The sequence below is a fragment of the Rhea americana genome, unplaced genomic scaffold (assembly GCF_003343005.1).
Source record: "Rhea americana isolate MKP2758 unplaced genomic scaffold, rheAme1 scaffold_343, whole genome shotgun sequence".
Taxonomy (NCBI): domain Eukaryota; kingdom Metazoa; phylum Chordata; class Aves; order Rheiformes; family Rheidae; genus Rhea; species Rhea americana.
This window is the reverse complement of record NW_028186472.1, coordinates 214,995-236,343: the sequence shown is the minus strand read 5'-3', so window position 1 is coordinate 236,343 and position 21,349 is coordinate 214,995. Positions and strand designations below refer to the sequence as shown.

At 43.2% G+C, this 21,349-nt stretch overlaps 1 protein-coding gene across 4 annotated transcripts in view; it reads right to left on the bottom strand.

Annotated features, from left to right (window-relative positions):
• CAMTA1 (calmodulin binding transcription activator 1) overlaps positions 1–21,349 on the bottom strand; it is a 421,647-nt gene that overhangs the window by 261,618 nt on the left and 138,680 nt on the right. For all 4 annotated transcript variants that reach the window (XM_085311536.1, XM_085311532.1, XM_085311534.1 and 1 more), the window contains one exon: positions 2,177–2,312. In XM_085311536.1, the coding sequence (XP_085167662.1) occupies positions 2,177–2,312 (136 nt within the window). The remainder of the gene's footprint in view (positions 1–2,176; positions 2,313–21,349) is intronic.

The window sequence follows — 21,349 nt, the reverse complement described above, 5'->3', positions numbered from 1 at the left end:
CCTACGTGTCCAAGTAAAGAACATCACTTCCAATTACGACGGTACGGGAAACAAACTGAAACTCCATCCTTGAAGTAACAGAGCGTGGGGTATCCTGAACTAGTAATTAAGAAGGTTAAAAATATTTAATTCTTCCCAAGCAATGCTTAGAGGTCAAAAAAACGAAGATGAACTTTTCCTGCACGGGTCAGACCTCAGTTTGGTAGGACGTATTCAGGCGCATGATTACCAGTCGGACAAAAATGCTCAAAGGGAATTCTGCAATTGATCCAACATTTCTGGTCCCAAATCTACGCTGGAATTAAATTTCAAATCTTGACCTCCATTTCCTTTAGCTTTTTCCTATCTGTTGCTCAGTCTTTCCCCACGTAAATTATTACTACTTGAAATGTCAGTTCCTTTGTACGCTGATACACTGAAGAATTAAATATTAATTTCTTTTCAATACCTACAGACTATCCTAATTATGATACTCCCGCTAAAGCTACTTAATACCTAAGATTTATGTAGAAATTGTTTAATTTAATATTTGTTACTTTCTAGAACATACATGTCAACAAAATAGAAATTATTCGGTTCAGCGCAGGGTTACTTCAGCAAAAGGTGATGGACAGGAATATTTAAGAGGTAGCAGTCTAACGGCACAGCACTCACCTCCGAGTACAGCAGAAAGCGTTTACCTAATGATATGCATCTGCCATGGCCAGTTTTACAGATAAATTTTGTTATAGATAAGTTATATCTCTCTGGTGCAGTGTAATGCAATCTGTTTAATACTATTCTAAAACCCAAAACCTCATTAGAACAGGCAGAACGCAAGAATGACAAATTACCAAAAAGAAAGCTTGAATATGAAAACGTACTGCACCAATATATTCCACRTTTTTCCACGACTTTTAGTGTAATGCAAAATAAGTGAAAGTGAAATAAGTGTAATTGCTCTAACAGGCCRCATATCTACATATTTGGAAGAAACACATCTTCTTGGGAAGGTGTTTGACTTTTTCAGATGATCCTAGACCTAAGCACGATTAAGGTCAGTCTTTGCGCATCCATCTGGAATCCAGTGCAGGTACGGCCAAGCGATACGAGCGACACTTCCGTTGTGGCAGCTGGTAACAGTGCAGGCAGAGCATTATCAGCTACACCCAGAGATTAATGGGTTAAATTCTGGCTGGCATTACACAGTACCAATTAGCCCGTGCGTTTTTCCCGTGGAACCGGGCACCAGTGATGCATGCGTTCTCTTAACTGCAGAAATCAATAGCTTACACAAATAYATACCCTAATGACTTCACTACTCATTTGCTGAGGTCAGAGTCTTTCTTGAGGACACAGCTAAATGTTACAATTACACGCCTTAAACACCCTTTTACCATTTTGGCTCAAAGTTTACAAAATGTACTTTCTACCCACACCCATGCAGACCTTAAAAACACCAGGAATGGTCAAGTGTCAAAGAGTTTTTCTTCACACAAAGTTTGTTATACCAAACCACCACATACTTCAGAACAATCTTATTCTGGAAATACTGTGTCAGGTGAAGTGAGCAATCTTGGAATTTCTCTGCATCACTAAGTAGCATCAGTGGAACAAGGGTCTGTATCAAAATGTGCTTTGAAATAGGGCCCGATCATCTAAATTCAACAGAAACTTCACTTTTGCATACCGTAACACCAATACTTAACAAACATATACAAAATTATGACAGTTACCACCAGTAACTACCCAGCATTTTGTTAGACTAAGGTATATATGTACAACACACTCTTGCTTACACATAAAAAAGATGGAGAATACTTGCAAATGCTGAGCAACCCACCCTTGAGATGCCTCTGTGAAGTACCTGGTATAAAAAAACCCCATGTATTGCACCAAAAGATACTTTTCAACATTTTAGTGTCTTCCACAACCTAGCCGTGCAACTTCACGACAAGTAAAGAGAAGGAATACAATGAGAAGGTAAAGCTATATTCAAATTTTGCTCAGATCTGTAATAAAGAACGTGTGTGTGCTTTTTTTTTTTTTTTTTTTTTTTTTTTTTCTCTTAAAGGAAAAAAACAGGAATTCAGTAAATAAGACTGATTCTGAAAGTACTGACAATTCCACATTCGGAGTGATTTCGGGGAGGCATTGCCCACCCAGCCTTCAGAAATGGCCCCTTCAGCTCTCCTACCTCCACTCCTTGGACTTTCAGTTTCATGTGATCCTCTCTGGTGGTTTTCCCATCTTTCCTTTTTTTCCAGCAATATCCATCTTTCCTGTATTTCACCTTCTTCCTATTGTACAGTATCATAGAACCATTCTGTGGTCTGAAAACAAGAAACAGTTTTGAATTACACAGAGAAAAAGCACTATACAAGAATTACTGAAGCAAGGCATTGAAGACTTTTTTTTTAATCTTTCATTACTGCTCACTGGATTAACTATGTTTTACAGCCTGTAAAAACTTATTTGTCAATTTGGTACTCCAACACATCAATGATAAGAAGGGGAAAACAAAGATCTTTATAGTAAAATAACCAGTGTCTGAACATGATACGTTATGCTAGGGCTGAGCTACACATAGAAAATCAGAAGGAAAGACAGGCTTGGGAAAACCAAATGCTTATTATTTCACTGTAGACAACCTCTCCCTCTTTTTAACTCATCGGCCAGAACAGGGTAGCAACCAAGTTTAATACAGCATCAGAGCAAGTTGACTTAAAAGCACAATAAACAAAAACTAGGGGGGAAAAAGCATTAGTTTGTACACATTGTTTTCACTACTCATAGGACATGGGATAACTTCCTCTTATTTGATTATSACCTTGACTTCAAGACACTTGAAAACATTTTCCACTTAGGAACAACATCAGTGCTTTAGGGTATCAACAGAGAAGCGCTGACATTAGTCCAAGGCGAAGACAGGAGTTAACATCTTTTTGGTGTACTAAGATATTTCACAGAAATGTTTTGYCATATGCTAAGCCAATACACAAAAGGGGCATTTCTGCTGTAATATTAAAAAAAAGAATCACTAAAAAGACACCGTGCATCACACGTAGACAGCAGTACTGTACATGCTGCAGAAATGCACAGCGGTACATTAGTCACAGTAATTTGGCTTTAGAGCACCAAGAATAAAGAAAAACAACATTAGCAGYGGCAGCAAGGAACAACTTTTCACAGGAAGCTTTGGCTGGAGACATTTGATAAAGAAAGACTCCTGAACTTGCAGAAACAACACACGTTAGCAAAGAGAAGCCCCTAAAAAGAGAGCGAGAGGAAAATCCCACTCCGTAGGCCTCCGTTTTTATACCTTATCAGCTGGGTATCTGGACTTTCCGACAGAGCGGAGACCTTCTGAATGGCCAAGTCCTGCTGCCTGCTTTCACCGCCAGCTGCAGGTCCCATCTAGCTCCCAGCCAAGACAAGGAAGCTCTTTTAATAAAGCAGCCAAATTAAGGGGGTTGCCTTTGTACAACATGGGTTTGTGGTTTCAAAGCCATGCCAAAAGGTGTAAAAGACCCAGCACTTGGCCCAGCTAGACAAGCATCCTCCTCCCCGTCCCACGCCAGCATTTCAAGCGCGACCAGCCCTGAGATGCCCGACAACAAGCCCACCCGAAGCAAAGGGATCGCTGCTTCCTTTTCCCCTCTCAAACTACCAACAAAAGACTCCGTGGGAAGACTGCTGGCTTCAGCCAGTGTTTACCACGTAGTAATGAGGCAGCAAAATTGTAAATGCTCCTAATTACCTAATGAACACGAGCTGGAAACTGCATAAAATCTTCTAGTATGAAGAAAAAAAAAAACTTGCAACAAATTCAACAAATAACCTCAGGAAAAAGTCCAGGAAACAGACAAAACATGCTCAAAAAAATGGAAAATGCCTTGCGAGTCTACATCTCCTGACTTGGGTGTATCGCGGGACTGACATGATCTTTGATCACAGTGATATTTACACCAAAGCAGAAAAATTCAGTTTTTAATTGAAAGAATAAAAATCAGCACTGTTCCCACAAGGCTGCATCTCCTCCTCCTCCCCCCCCCAATCCCCGCAACGACTTGGAGAAGACCAGAACGAAGGACTTGCAGTTGCTACTGGTCCCTGCTCCTGCGCATCACTCTGAAAACAAATATTTCAGTGTCAATGAAAGCACARTATTTGACAGCATTGTGAATTAATTCTGTAAAGATCTTGTTTCAGTGCTTATTCTATGAGCTSCCAGTCATTTCACGTGTCAGCTCAAACTCTTCTCCAAACAAAGCTCTCCATGCATCACGGTCTCAGAAACCTGCCCCGTCGCTTGTGAGCTGCCTGCGTTCTTTGGCCGTGCAATGAAAAAGACGGTGGCAAGGCAGCGCTCGCTCATAGCGACCCATTTGCTGCTTCTTCCAGCACTCGTAGMCCAGCTGCTTTCAAGACAGTGCACACTAGAATTAGGAAGAATGGGCTGGTCGTGGGAAAACGCACCCTCGCTCTCCTCCTCTTTGCTCTGGACTTTGCAGTTACCATGTGTCTCAGATTGACACCCCTGCTGCCACCATTAGGGCTCCTAAGGACTTGATTTTGTTGATTTTGCTCTAGCTACTTCACAAGGTTGCAAAGGAAAGGAGCACGTCCCTTCCCGCCGAGGGGCGATGCCCGCTGCGGGACCCGAGTAACATTTCGGGCGCGTGGAAGCGCTCCTTCCCCGCCACGGACCGGGCAGCCGCACCGCGACTTCGCCCGCCGAGATCCAGCCCCTGCCCGAGGGCGACCTCGCGCCCAGACCTCCCGGGGGCCGCGAAGGCAGAGGGGCAGAGCCGAGCGCGGCGCCGCGGCCGTGCCCGAGGCTCCGGCTGCGCTGTCGCTGCCCGCGGCTCGCGGCGCTCGGCTGCGCGCCGGCTGCTGCCGAAAGCGCTCGTCTCCCCTTGCACTACGGTTCCAGGTGGAATTTAGCAGTAGTAAGCACCAGCACACTAACAGCAATTAGGTTTCTTTGATTAGCTACTAGGTTGCAGCTACAGAGCCCTCTTTTCATTAAGATAAAACTAAGCTGAAAATAATAAAATAGCTTTYTAATATTCTTGTCCAACTGAAAGAAAATAAACCAAAACAACTGAGAAGTCTGTTTCCACTCAGACATGCAATATCTTTCYAAAGACACCCAAAGAACCAAATGGAATAGAGTCTTACTAAATAGAAGAAATACACTTTCAGGCAACACAATATTCAATAGAATTAATGACTTTTCTGGAAATTCTTCAATTCCTGTACGTACAGTGAGCCAAGTAAAGTGCTAGTCTTCCCTTAGCCACGTGGATGCTAYTGCTGACCTTCCCGCTACCCAAGAGCCATGCAGTGGTTGAAATGATTTATTAACCACCTATTGTTGCAGTTTTATAGACAGTGATACAATTTAATTACAAAAGTCCTATAAAACGCAAGCATTTGTCRTCTCTCCGATGACTCTGACAGATTAAAGTACATTTAAAAAAAGGAAAGCCGCTTGTTCTGCCTATATAARATACAAGATGTTTCTCAACATGCTCTCTAAACCTTTTGTTGTATTTTCACTGCTCTCAAATATATGAATTATTAACTGACTTCCAGGGATTATTAAACACTATCGTTATTAATTATGTTGGTATATATTATCATCATTGCCTGTTCTACAACTCATGGAAAGAAAAGGTTAGAAGAGATTCCCGCCGTGAGGAGAACGTTAAGGAGYCCACAGGACGGGACGGGCCGTCCCGCAGAGCGGCCCCGGCGCCAGGCGCTCCGGCGGATGGCCTCGAGCGCGTTTGCTGCCCCGAGCACCCCGTCGCCCCAAAGACGGCCCGCCTGCAAGGGAGCGCTCCGCCGTGCTGGGAACACGCTAGCAACGGAGCCTGAGCTGCACCCGTGAATTTCCTTCCTTTTAGGGTCTGCGGCATCTAAAAGCTGCCTGGTATCAKGGCACCGCTGGCAGAAACGCGATGGCCGTTTGGGCACGGGAGCCCACGCACCGGGCCCACAACGGCCAGCCCTCCCGCACCCCGGCTCGTACTCCAACAGCAGTGCTCTGCACGTGCTCACTGTAAACATCCTTCTCGCCTTTCCTCTAGGAAGGTAGCACTGATAACACTCGGCAGTTCCATGATCCCCCCGGGGCAGGCACCTAACATCGCACCCAACATCGCGCCCAACTTGGACAACGTTGTCAATGACTTCCTCCTTGTCTCCCAAGAGGTCCAAAGTAGGAGATCCTCCAAGTTAAATCTGTTCTCTCGGGTTTTAAATCCCTCTACTGGCAACGTGTCATTTTTGCAGACGGACAGGTCCACATCTTCAACCAAAGAGCAAAGCAAGTGGAGTAAAAGTTGGCAAAGATAGCTTGGTCAACAGATATTTCATATCTGTCTCTCCACAGGCTCATAAATTAAAGTCCCTTTAGCCTAAATGACCAAGATGTTCCCCTAATCACATTACTGCAACATTAACGAGGCTGTTTAACACAACTAGTTCCCTCTAAATTGTCACATAAAGATTTGGTAAATGTCAGACATCATTTAATGGAAACTATGTTTTACTGCCCAGGGAGCTCAGGTTGCAGAAAGAGTTGTAAATAGCACAAAGCCAACAGCAACTTCTTCTGGGACAACAGACTGAGAACAGCCAGCACCCTTCCTCTAGGTCTGTGCCTCCAAAATTCTTCTTCTTCTTCTTCTTTTTTAACACTATTCCATCCTATAACTATTTCAATAACCTGCAAGATGGATATTTAAAACAGGTAAGTGCTTTTCAATGAAAATATTGTAAAACTTTTATATAAAAAAAAAAAGCAGGTCCAAGTCTGCACATGCTTAGCAGAAGGTTGTCTGCTGATCACATCTGCAGCTACAACTCCACCAAGCATCAATTCACCTACTCAAATCCCCAAAAAGATATGGGCCTCCGTGGCCCCTGTCTAGGAACTASAGGCCCAGGCAGTACATAGAGTCACACTTTCTTTTGCCAGTTATGCTTACATCTTGTTCAAATCTTTTGCTAAAACAGTTTAAATGTTATCCTAGTATTCCCTCCCTATGTCAGTGCAAACAAGTGTGTCAGTCCTGAAATTAATGATGCAAAGGGAAAAATAAATCAGCAAGAAACCCAATTACATTCCAGCTCAACCAYACCGAGTATGTGTTACTCCTCTTCATTTCAGAGTTTAGAAAGTACTCAGCTGCCAGGGCAGCCTGCAGCTCCCCCAGAGCCCCGTGGGGTTCACCATCAATACCAGTCGACGCCTTTGCAAACCCTTCCTCACTCTCGGTAGAGGAGGCAGCTGCAAGACAAGCTCAGAACCAAGGTGGAAGGAGATGGTGGTTCAAGAGAGGATCACTGCTGTAAGAAGCGTTCTGTCAGATCGAAAGAAAAATTAATGCCACAAAATATGCTGCTGAAGTTAATTAAACTAAAAAGGGAAGGCTAAGAATAGTGCCAGATTCTCACAGGAAATCAGGTACCTCTTTGAATGCACTGAGAAAAATAGTGCATTCAACACAGCGTGTTTTAAAATAACACAGAGAGGCACATAATAACATCTGAACACACTGACACCGGCCTTTAATTCCCTCATCTGATACTCAGATTAGGCTTTCAAGCAAATTGACTATTTAGTTAATATCACTAAATTGCCTCATTTAGCTGGAAATCATGTTTGGTCCGTTCCCAGCCATATCTGACAACACTGGAGTCTTGTGAAGCTCGTCTGGCAGCAGAGACCCATCACCCACGACACCTGCTTTTGCTTCCCATTTCTTCAGCTGCAGAAGGGACAGTGTCCATCATTCRCACAGGCCAGCTGCTCAAAAGAAAACCAACTGCCTTCTGCACGGACACCAGACTGCTGCATTTGGAGGCAAACTCTGCCTGCTTGCCATCTCGCAGAAGAGATGCGAGGCAGGAAGGGAGAGCTGCACCAGAACGATGGCTGTATCGTGAATGGAGGGAAGCGCCAGGAGTAAGTGCTCTCAGACGCCCTCCATTCACACAAAAGCCTTGTCACGCAGCGGTCCAGGGAAGACGCATTTTTATCTTGTAGAGCTCTGCTCCACCTGGGTGCTATCAAATGTTCCAGATGATGGATTTCCAGTAAACCATCCATTACTTTATTTTTCTGTACAGCGTGCGGCTTTTAAAGCCCTGGCATTGCAGCTCTTATTTGCAGGGCAAGGAGAGACACACGGTGACTGTCGATCATGATTGCCTCTGACTGATACCAAGATTTTAGAAATACTCTGTTTTTTATTTCTTGTTTCTAGGAGAAAAAAAATCTGATGACAAAAGTTATTTCTCCCCTGAGAAATGTAGTTCTATAAGTCTTCATTTACCTTGGTATTTTCCCCTCACTGTACAATAGCTTCTCAGAAGATTAAAGTCYAAAACACAAAGTGAAAGAGAAATCTCTGGCAGCAACAAAGGTTTCTCAAAATGGCATTTTAGAGCTATCCTTTAGCTGGCCAAGCTGATATCCAGCAACTCTGTGTTGTTTTAGGAGGCTGCAAAGATCAAATGCTCTGCGTCGAGCAAGAGGTCACCAGAAGGGGATGCCCACCTGCRGGGCCTCTGTCAGAGGGCAACACACCACTTCAGCAGTGGATCCGAAGGACATTGGTTTGGCCCTTTCCCTGCCCCTCTGGCAGGGTTGTAGCTGCCCCAAGTGCACCAGCTGCAGCAGGACGCGTGCATGGTGCTGCACGCTCCCTCCCTGCTTTCCTCCTGCTGCAGAGAAAAGGTGCCAGCAGCACCACGGTGGGGATTTGTTAAAATTAACTCCCACGACAGGAGATGGGACTAACTGAAGAGAATCCATAGCTTCAGGATAGACTATTCTTTCTTTCTCCTTGCGTAAAAWTTTTAATGCTTAAGAAAGTCCATATGTTTCTATTCAAGTTTTTTTAAACTCCCCAAAATACAATAGGTTTTGCTTGTTCAATTGCTTTACCTGAAACCACAGAAAGCATCATGTGGTGACACTTTCAGAACATCAAAAAGGTGTTCAAGCAACTTGACTGGCTTCGTAGTCACCCGTTGCTCTGGAAGCCACATGAGCAAGCCCGGAAGCCACAGCTCACGGTCACAGGACAGCAAATTCGGGTGCACGCWGATCCACCTCTCAGCACGGCACATCAGCAAGCCCACCCTGCCCACCACTGTTCACCCCATTCCCAGGCAGAGGGCTCATCTTTGTTAGACCAAACTTCTCCTTCCAACATCTCTGCAGAAAAGAGCTTTTTGAAGGCATAGTTCTTTCATTGTAAACATAACTTTAAAAAGTTTTGTCCATGAGACTAATGGTTTTTAAGCTTCGGGGAACTTATCTATCAGTTGCATCACTGACCAATTACAGAGACCTTTTTTTTTTTTAATAGAAGTTTACTTCCCAAAGAAGTACTTGTCTTTTACCCTAAGGCAGCAACTCATATTCACCTTGGAAGAAAATAAATCCTAGCTTATGTTCAGCCTTTATCAGCAGGACCACAAACAGAAGAAAATCTTGCTACAATAACTTCATACTGCTGTTCAGATGTCACAGTTTCTCTTGAGGACCCAGCAGTGTGTCATTCTGCATAGAAAGTCCACCAAGCTAGCCCTCGAGGACTCTGCTGTCTGTAGGTAAAGTTGAGATTATCATCGTGTCAGCTGAAGGAAATCTAAATTATACTTGYTTGAACTTTACCTGATCCATTGGACTCCACATATCCAAAATTAAAGTCTTAGACAATAGTCTTCTAATCCATACTGGAAGTGATAGAAATCACCCCAAAAATGTAACTACACCTTTTTTGCCGTTTTCAGCTTTCAATATAATTTGTATTTAACATGAAAGTGAATTTTTCGTATCTGCAATATTTAAGAATTTAAGTCTAAAATAACAGACTTCGCAATTTTATCCAGAGTTGGAGCCAATGCAGTGAATAATCCCATCAAGGGGACGTTAATGGCATCTAGATGCTCCTTTTCATGGCAGCAGCAGGCCATGACACTTAATCCTTACCTCCTCTTTCCAGCATGTAGCCTCACCGTTAACAAATATCATTAGTTTTATTAATGAAGTACAAGAGTAATTACCTACTGCTCCAACAAAACACAAGCAAACAAGCACGCACTAGTGCAACATTAGGTTTCACATCATATTGCCAGATGGTTTGTGTGCTATCAAACAAAGCATTTTTTGCAAGATTAGAATAAATTTTGAAAACTGGAACGCTAGCTACAAAGTGCTATAAAAGTGTTGCRCAGGTTGTGTCTGCTGGTATCCCTACTGACAAATCTTACTCTACAGTTACCTATGTTTTTTGGTTGTTTTAAAAGAAAAAGAAAAAGAAAAAAGCATTCAGGGTGCCAGGGCTAAAACATTGCTGAAATTTCAGCCTTCAGATACTTCTATTTTTGCAGTACATCATTATAGAAATTAAACGCARGTACCACCCTCTGCTTTACCGATTATAAAGCAATAGAGTATGTCCTAAATAGTCTTACTAACCACTATGTCTCTGTAGCAAGTGTTCTGCTTCTTTATTAAGGCCTGTTTTCATGAATGCTCTGGAAATGCCTGTACATCTTTGCTCTCTGTACTTCTCCTTGACATAACTAATAAGGAAAACAGGGAACAATAATAATAAGACTGATAATAGTAATAGAATTAAGACAGGATTTGGCTTTTCAAGTAAACATCAACTCTGCTGTCGCTTATGCTCGACAGTGTCCTGTTTTGTTGCCAAAGACTGAATTCCACAAAAGATTCATACAGCACCTTCGTGTATCACCACTACTCGGTCTGAGTAATTCTGGCCCTAGCAACTCTTATTAAAGCTGGGAAGGAAAAAAAAAAAAAGAGAGAGAGAGAGAGAGAGAGAAAGGAGGCAACTAAACAGTTTTCCAGTACCAGCACTTTTGACACAAGCAATGGGCACCTTCCTCTGCTCTCCCTACTGCACATTTTAGAGGTCTCATTGCTGTGCTTTCTCCTTAGCACCACTGATACCACCCTTATCTAATGTGACTTACACCTTAGGGCCCCATGCAAGGGGAACCAGTAGTCTTGTGAAAGCATCCACAGCCAAATTGAGTCATATTTTTCCCCCCCTCTCTCTCCCAGGAAATTATTTCTATGTGCCATTATGATTTTGAATGACCAAAAACATTGAATACCAGGGGACAGAAATAGAGAAGCCAGGCAGTTTCACTGCAAAAACTTGTATTAGGAAAACCACAAAATATTCCACAACACCTGCTGAACAAGCGTTACATTACAGCAGTTGCAGGGAGCCAAACGTATGTTGGGGAAGAACCTCCCTTAGGATCTTCAGATTTTGGATTAGAGTCCAAACCGTCAGAGGCTCCCACGATGGACACTGGCTTCCCATGTAGGTACGAGCCCTATCAGACACTGCCTCAGGCGCAGCTCTAGAATACGTAAGCAATAGTTACATCTGTCCCATTTACTGTGAATCTGATTCTCTGAACTTTTATTGTTGGGATAACTTAAGTTACTGGACAGCAAACAAAACCATCCACAGGCTAGAGCTAAACTATCTTTATTCTTATTTTCTTACTCTCGCCTAGCCCAAAAAGACAAAGCCTCACCGAGATTCTAAAAATATATTTTCCAAGTAGTAAATACTAAAAAGTCTTCCAGCAAATAATTGCTTGTTATATGACACGCTGTAGACCCAAATCATAAGACATGAAAAGACTGTTAAATCAACTCCATTCATTTAAATATAGTTTTAACCTTCAGTGATTTCTTTTGCCTTCATTTATTCTTTATTCTTATAGCACTGCTGCTGGATTTATTGAAGATTAGTTCTTACAACTTGTGAATGCTTTAAAAGGTTTTTATATAAATCATCGTGGTACCTGTTAGTGTACCGAGGAGAGCCCCTGTCTGAYCTGTGTTTTCAAATATACCTACAGGGTTTCCAGAACTACTTCATGCTAACAGCCGTTCTGAGTTATTGATTGCTCTCTCCATGGAGGCAAGTCATTACTCCAAGGACCCAGGGCTTCAATTAACTTTTGGAAACTTATTCTAAGATGACTTAGTTCTGAACACCTTGTTTTCATTTCTTCAATCCATAAAAACCAAACAAAAAAGAAAACCTCAAACAACCAACAACATCCGCATCCACAAATCGGRTATCACAGCAGGTATTTTCAAATATAACGAGAATCTACTAACATCCCCAATTACACAAAACAAAAGCATTTCTGTCTTTGAGGAAAGACTTAAGATGGAATTTTGACAGTTTGGAGACAATATCTCAGCTTGTCTTTCATAGTGAAAGACATGTCCTGGTAGCGAGGTAGTTAATTTAATAAAAAGCACAAGCTACACTCAGCAACAGAAACGCTCCTGGTACGGTTACTCTCGTCTCGGGTTAGCCTTCGAGAGCAGACCAGGTAGTAGTGACACGGGTTTGAAGAGCCCGACTCCAGCGCAAGCACCGGCACAGCGCTCTGCATCTCTCATGGCTTTTAACCTACAAGAGGTGAATGAGATGCTGCAGGTGTCCTTCCCTGCCAGCTGGTACAGAAAAGCTTGGTGTTCTTTCAGAGAGAAATCCTCAAGTCATCGCTATAAAACAGTGGGAAACGGTACCCAGGGCTCTAATAAACTAGTGTAGGAGGCAAAACCTAGATGAAGCGAGGTTGCTCTCCAGCACTGATTGATGCACACGTTGGGAAAGGTTGCTGTGTATTTATGAGGGAGGAAAGGGATAGTTTGGGGGAGAAAATGGAAGAAAWTCCTATTTGGTTACTTTCAGTTAAACTTCCCCACTCATTAAAAAAAGTCAGCTCAAGGATGCCAAAATTTTCCATACTTATGTTGAAGGGGGATCTCTTTCTCAAAATTATTGTAGTCCAGGCAGAGCAGCAAAGATGCTGTCAATGGCTCTTTCTTTAAATTCTGCAATACGTCCTTCCCTCAACACAGAGGTCACAGGAAACAGATCCAAAGCAAATCCACAGAAAGATTTCCATAGAAGTTAGCAGGCTGTGGTTTTGGCCCAGAACACAGACTCTTCTCAAGGAAATATCATGCTTAAAGGGCACAAACATTGAAAACAGGGATAATTATTCAGCACAGACTGGAATGGAAGCAAGACCGGGTCTCGTTGCAACATCAGACTCGGAGCTTGGTGGGTCCAGCCACAGATTCGGAAGCTCTTCAAAGGGATGGGGGAGAGCAGAGCTTTTCTGTCACACTGAGAAAACGCCACGAGGAAAGAAAAAGGCGTCTAGTTTTCCCTTAGCTACTGGAGCGGAGCTTGGCTCACAGCTTGAGACATTACAAAATCAGGAAATATTTGAAATTTGAATAATAACTTGTTCATTATCCACGTTAATCGAGAACCACTCCAAAAGGAAATTAGCTTGACAGTCACCGAACTTCCAGCGCCGCAGCCGACAGAACGGCTGGCAGAAAGGCGACCGCAGAGCTCGGTTTCCCCCGCGTTCCCGGAGGACCTGGAGGCGTTCGGGGGCCGGAGCGCCGGAGGCTCACGAGCTTGCCCGACTCCTGAGCGACGGCCGCGGGGCGCGCGGGTCCGGGCTGCGGCGCAAAGGGACCACATMGTGTCCTCTTTAGGGGAAACCTATTATGCAATCCCAATCAGCCTTCATTAACACAGAGTATTCCAGTAAAAGGTAGTAATCTGGTTATGGTCTGAGAGATATGCACAGCCAGAAAGTAATTTTTCAGAATTAAAAGTATTTTTAGTAAATAGAAGGGAAACATTCTTGTATTTTTCTCACAAACCTTGGCAGAATTAAAGAACTACAGAACTTAATGCATCTTCTGTACTGTGTACATTTGGTACCCATGTGTTAAGTTACTCATTATAACTAAAACTGGACACCAGTCCACTTCCTTTAACAAACAAATAATAAAATAAAAACATACTTCATGTCACTTGATTTCTGGATCAAGCAATGAGACTGTATCTATTCTCTCCCTTCCTCACCCAAGTTTGGATTTTGGAGTCCAACAGGTGCACTAGGCACTGGATCAGCACCTAAAGCTGTCTGGATACGCCACGGGGTGTACAGCATCTTCAACTTGTTCTCACACACTTTACATCTAAAGCAGCCTTTTCCCGCTCCCTGTTCTTACACTATGGAGCCACGTGGCAAAGCATCTGCTACCAACCGTGCATGGCAATGAGAAGTAAACGTAAGCTCACGGTCAGGGTATTTAGCTGCATTTGGTGTTATCCCAACATTGAAACATTTGGAACATCCACGGCAGAAGGACACAACAGTCACGCAAACAGAGACAAGTTCACAAGAATCCACAAAACCACCACTTTCACAGCAGCACCTTCCTCACCCTGCGGTTGCAGACAGCTGGACACGAGGCATTCAGGACCGGAGCCTTCTCCGTGCTTCTGCTCTCTGTATTTCGCATCAAGGCCCTCGGGAGGCTTTCTGCCTTCTTCCCGTGAGTCAGAGCCTGATGGCTTCGATCATGCGATCGAGGGCCAGTTTCTCATGCAGATCAGCTCTCCCGAGGCAGCACAAATGCCTTTTTATCAAACAAATTCAAATCACTGCCACTTGCCTACTGCCCAACGTCAGGAGCACAAACTCTGCTGCCCGATTTTGTGACAGTGACTGACGGGAGCAGAGCAGTCAGACCCGAGATCACGTTTGCAGGGTTCTCCTGCAAATTCACTAGTCTGGTTTTTGACAGCAGAATGCAAACAAGCAAAAATCAGCATCAGAAGTGACTAAAACGATCCATGGCACTCCGCTGGCGGGACAACCCTCCTTAGTCAAAAATTAATCAGTGGCACAGCATTTCATCCTGCAGTGCGGCCGACACTGCTCCCAGCAAACAGCAAGGTTATGCTGCTGACTCCCTCAACCTCTTGTCCCTTTCCCCCCCCCCCCATTTTTAATACACACAACTTTCAAAACAGCTACTTCCTTGAAAGGTAGCAGTTAGAAATGCGTACTTAACAGGGGTCTTTTGCCCCATAATTTACCTAATTAATACCTTAATTACCATGATGGCTGACACATTCAGAAGTCACCAACAAGGGAACTTTGCTTAGTTTGTGTTTTTCCACTTTCCATGCACCACTGCCAAGAATGCACAGCAGTCACCCCATTTCCTATCCAAGAGGACGGACAGACTGCTAAATTTAGTCACACATTTGCATGCACTGCAGCAAGGGCGCATAATTCATATCCCCAATTAAAAAAAAATTATATATATATATATATATATATATATGTATCATTCATTACTTGGAGAGCTAACCTATCTCTACGAAGTGCTGAAGTTTAAGCCTTTGCAGCCCCTCTGCTTACTGTTGTCTACGAAATCTTTTTGCAATAGCTTAGCTTCCTAGGGCTAGGGCCACAGTTGCTACAACCTGTGCAACTGACAATTGAGACCAACATGCTGCAGATCACAAAACACACAATTATTTTTGATAAAAGTTCTCATTGTCCTTTATCTTTTTCCTGCTTTAAGGCAGTTTTAACAGGAGATTTTGATTCTAGCTGAAGATCTGCTGACCTAGTGAGTTCTCTTTCAAGCAAGTATTCAGTGTATTATAACTGCTTTTTGAAAAGCACGGTCACCCTCTGGTCCCTTTCCCACACTCAGCTGGTSACAGCTTCCGAGCGAACATTAGGGACACGAAGCGGTGCCACATCTGGTACGCTTCCTTGCCGTCACTCCCGACCTTTCTGACTTCCAGGTGGTTCTCAYGCCCCTTCAGTACTGCACGCCTTGTCATCTCCAGGCGTCAGCCTGCTTGACACATTTCATGTTGCAGCACCAAAAAAAAAACAAACAAAACAACCCAGCAGCATATACTGATAAAGTTAGTTAGCCAGAACTTCCAATGAATTCGTAACACATAGCAGAGGTTTTCAGTGCCTCTATGTACACAAGGTAGTCTGCTCAGCTTCTAGAAGGGCAATTTTTACTTTGGAAAGAAGGTGCAACTCTTGCACTTTTACCTTGCATTGCATGCCCGCACATGCGATACAAACCATTTGCTAGAGAGCTGACGACTGCTGCACAGGTCTCACGCCAGCAAACACACCTAGTGCTTTTTTGACATATATAAATAGGATTCCTGACCAGCCTGTAGGAAAAGGTAACTCTGTCGAGCAAACCTGCTTCTAAGACTGCTACCGAAGGCAAAGGGGCCACTGCGCTGGGGCTGCTTCCCGCGTCTACAGACCTCGGTGCAGCCRCACAGCTATGCCGTGCTCCCGGGGCACGCGAGCTGCCCTGCACGCTCCGATGCCATTTCCTCCGAGGGGTCTAACAACCTGCACTGCCCCCCCATTGTATTTCCCACCCCACCATTCATCCCTGAAAAGTTTCCTTTCGTTTCTTCATAATGCATTTTCTCACCGTCGTCCACAACGGTGCCCGCTGCCTGGGTCGCTCTCCCTAGCAGTGGAGCGGGCGACAAGGGAAGCAGGATGCTCCTTCGCAAGGAGCCGCTCGTGGGAGGTGAAAGTGCGAAATTCAGAGCTTGCGACTCATCGTGCACAATCCAGCTAACAAAGTATCCTGAAGTATTTACAATTTGTAATCTGCTTTGGGTTTTTTGGGGTGGTGGGTGCAGGTTACAGCAGCCAGCAGAAGGTCACACTATTTCCAGGGTTTTTCTTCGCTTACACTGCAAATGAGCTTTCTAAATAGCAAGAAGCTTGCCTTTTTCATGAATACAAAACATTTCCGTTAAAGGTCTGTGTTTTACATAGAGAAGAGACTGAAAAGTTCAAGATATTCATTAGGTATCTACAACAACGGCAAATGGCAGTAGTCTGTTAAACCATGGTGACTGAACATTTCTACATTCATCCAAACACGCTTCAAGTGTATATGAAGTGACCTTTGAGTTCACTCAATTTCTACCACCAATACAATATGCAGATTTTACAAACAGGACTTAAGCTCAGCCCCTTTTCAAAACAGTGTAGTATCCAAAATTCGTAATATGGAGCAGCAAGAAMCAGTTCATATCAAAATGTCAAATTCTTCTTTCTGTTAAGGTTTGCCAAGAACATGCATGAAAACTTTGGAAAGAAACACTTTACAGGACAAAAATAAAAAAAAAAATCAAAATATACAAGAGAGGTAAAACGAGAGTTAACAGACCAGATTTACAGTAAATTCTTGTTAAGAGCCAGGGCCTCATACTGCCAGCTGAAAAAGCAGAGGCAGGATAAGATCTCCAACAAATTCAGGTCATGTTGTCCCCAGGTACAGTTTGCACCAGTGACGGACAGCACTGACAGCTGCCCCCAACACTGTTCTGCCTGCAACCTGTGCAGTTTCCCYGTCTTACCTGGCACTTGCTTATCCAGAGGCCAGAGCTAATTACTGATTCCAATTTTCCCAGTTCTAACAGAATTGTAACAATATTACGATCCAATACATTTATTGCTGTTTCTCAGCCAGACAGTATTAAAACTCGTGGAAGTGACTTTGCAAACTACCAGTCACTAAGCTAATGAAGCAGGACTTTTAAAGCAATTAAGAAATAATTCTATAGTATACGATAGCAATCTAGTGTATAAAGCAAGATTTGGTTTAGAGAAAAAGTGATCTGCAACACAGCAAAATGTTAATCCATACTGAATCTAGAGGAGCTGGTGGAGACTGAATTGCTTCAAGTAACCTTGATAATAGTTAAGAAAGTACCAAGATCAGTTCCTGTGACTTCAGATGAAGTGGTCAAAAGCACATCTCATTGTGGCTTTTTTTTTTTTTTTGGTCACTTCTGGAAGAGGCTTCCTTGAATTGCAAGGTGACAGAACCCAGCAAAGACAGCAATATGCCTAAGTTATGCAAAACAGAATATGGCAATGATAGGCATATTTGAAAATCTTTCTAATTGTGACAGTTTTCTAGAGCTTAAAATGATTATTGGCAGAGTTGACTAAAAGCAAGTCTCCAAACACTGGTAAACTTCCAAAGAACTTGAGCTGGAGCCTGCAGAGCTCTCAACTGCAGGACGCTTGTATTTATCTGCCTTTGCATTACTTGCCTGCTCCCTCCCTTCCTCCACTTTCCTGCCTGAGGCTGCTGTAATTACCGGCTGACCATACTTGCACTAACCTTTAGAGGTCAGTAACCTTCAAAGGCCTAAAGTTATGAAATCTAATCCAATATTTGGGGTATCTATAGAGGTAGGTGGGCAGTATAAAGAAAGCCTTATAAGATACAATGCTCCCTTCAGACCTGCAATCTTTGAGGCACTGCAGACTTCAGAATTGACTTTATTTCAAGAGTGACAGGAATGAGAGGCCACTTTAGAGATGAGATGAACACAGCATTTAAGAAGTCTGGGAGTAAAAACAGTGGAAGGAGAGGAAGTGGGGCAAGCAAGTGAAGTGATTACAATAGACTCTGAATCTTTATCATCATAGTTTTTGAAGCAGAGCACATAACAAAGCACTGTTCATGGCTACTGTAAAAGATGCAGTTTATCAGAAAACATTTGCTGAAAAATTTGTCTAGTATCTTCCAGCACAGCTCTGGATTACGAATGCTGCATCTCATGCATCACTAGGCAGGTGCAGCTGGAGCCCAGCATTTGCAGCTCGTCTGCACGCRTTTCCCTTCCCAGGAAGGCCGGCAAGGTCGGGACAACGATTGGGACAGTCACCAGGCTTGACTCTTGAAACAGCTGCAGAGGCAGCCCGAGCCATCTAATTCATACTTCAGTTCTGCGGATTTCGAAAAGCTCCATATTGCATTCCTGTCCCAGAATTACAGATGTCCGGATGACCAACAAGCTGCATGTAGCCAAAAACCAGCATTACTATTACCAGCCTAACACCCAAAATATCAAGAAGCGGCAGCTCATTCTCCATTATTCGGGAACTACCCTGTATGCCTTGAATGCATATGCCAATGAGGTAAGAAGGTCCTAGCCCACAACTACTACTATGAAATGCCATCATGTTATAATTAAATATGAAAATAAAACAGTCAGCCAGATAAAACTTGGAAAATGAGCAACTCACTGGTTTAGCCAGTCACAAAAACCATCTCTTCACCATGATGTTAGCATAGATGGCTTTAGAAATTAGAATATTACGAATTAGAAATAGGGAGCAGGACAATAAAACTTGACTCTTGGCCACATTTCATCTTAGCTTTCGATGCTTGGGACAATCCATTATTCAGTGAACCAAATCCTCCCTTACGCACGAAATATTTTCTTGGTGACTGGTCCAACAGTTTCAATGTTTCTTAGCTGCCTGCAATCCTGTTACACAGCAAAGATCTGTACCATAGCTTTAATTTACTTACTGTAAATAAATCTAGCAACTTGGCCAGATCATTTCATGAGTCACCAAGTATACCAGAGGGCCCAGAAAATTGTAATCCTTATTCCAACAGCATGAAGTAAAGTCGCATGTTATAACCTAAGGTAATGTACTGCTAATAGCATCATACAATTTCAAAAGATCCCAATAAAATCTTCAAAACACATTCAGTGTTAATGTCACCTTGGAGTTTACATCAGGGAAAGCAATTAGTAAGAGAATTGTGTTAGCTGATAAGCTTAAAGCATTCAAAACATTTTATACATCAARTTTATGCCAAGCTAATGTGCTAAAAGCCTCACTCATGAGTGGGACAGCCACATCTCTGCCAGGTGGCAGAGATGGAGCTGGACCAGAAGAAAGGAGTATCAGCCACCTGCCTGGTCCTGCACCGACATCAACGTGTGCCGACCCGAGGCACAGCGCCTGCATGGGACAGCTTTGCAGAAGCAGGCAGATCACGGTCCCATCATGAGTTTTAGCCACTAGGTGTGCTTCTAGCAAAGGCGGCTTTAGACAAGCTCTGTGCACTGGCAGTACCAGCTTCAGAGAATACTGATGACATCCCAGGTAAGCAAGTGAGATAGGCACTCCTAGACACTCAGCTGAAGGAAGTGTTGTCTCTCAACTGAGAGCCTTTATACATTCCTTATCACTTAACTTTCTTCATTTGTATCTGTGTAAATTAACTCTCATATTCCACTTGCTCACTGCAGAGCAAGGCAAAACACAGGAGCTTCTTAGACAAAGGTAAGTAAAATACAAGCAACATGCCACAAACACAAGWAGTCAATTAACCAAATGAGCACCGCGTAATTTGTCCTTTGAGTAGTTTATTTTAGCTAATTGCTTATCCAGCAAAAAAATCTCCACTGCATCACCTATTTGCTGCATAAGAGGCTCAGTTGATGCAGAGCACATGGTCACCTTCCAGAGGGCATCCAAATGATGGTATACAGACTGTACTGACCACCACTGATCCTCAAATCCACAAAAGGAGACAAAAGTGCAAATAACTGCTGCCTGCATTTGCTAGCACCAATCTCAACACCCTTCTCTTGCCTGTGGGCTTCAAAATTACAAACTGGCACAATTAAAAAGAATAGTAGTGGTAAGTGAAAAGTTGAGTAAATAACATTGCTAACTTCAACTCTTTCACGCTGTGCAGGAGGTAGAAGGTTTGGTTTCAACCTGCCATTTAAGAGTGATCACACAACCACAGAACAGTCGAGGTTGGCAGGGACCTTTGGAGATCTAGATCAATCCTCCCGCTCAAGCGGCATCACCTACAGCACATTGCACATTAAAGCCACTATACTAAATACAASATGAAAAACTTCACAACCTCAGCAGAACTGCAAGATGCAGTGCTGAATGCCACATCACGTGATATGGGCCAACTCATCACCAACACGGGCTGCATCCTTCCTATATACTATTGTTTTTAAATCTAAAATACAACTTTAAGTGCTTATTCTTCCTAAGGAAGCATGCTAATACACACTTAAAGCAGCTATCCTTACTGCGGTTGTAGGAACAGCAGAACAACAATGGCAGAACAGAATCTGCCACATGTAGTTTAAGTCTTCTCATGGGATTGTGTTTTAAAATGCTGCCCCTACAAGCCAGCCCACTTCACAGGTTTCAAGGAAACATTTAAAATTAAATGCAAGAGCAGACACTCCCCAAACTGAATTCTTTTCCTGCCTTCACCCCTGTATAGCATTTGCTCTAGCCCATGGTCTGAATTTGCTCTTAGTCTCAGGAAGAGCCTCCAGTGCAAAAACATGGATCTGAGTAACTCCAGAAACCACTATTTATTAATGGGGCAAGAGCCTTTTAGGATTTTTATATGCAACTCAAAGATCACTAGAACAAAGCCTTGGAAAAAATCTCACAAACCTGATGCCAAGTGTCTCCTCCTAAGGAAGAAGCTTCTCTGCTTAGAGAGACTGCAGACTTCTGGATCTTGGATTCTTTGGTTGTACTTGCAAGCAGTTAACACTAACCTGCTGAAGTTTCATAGGCAACA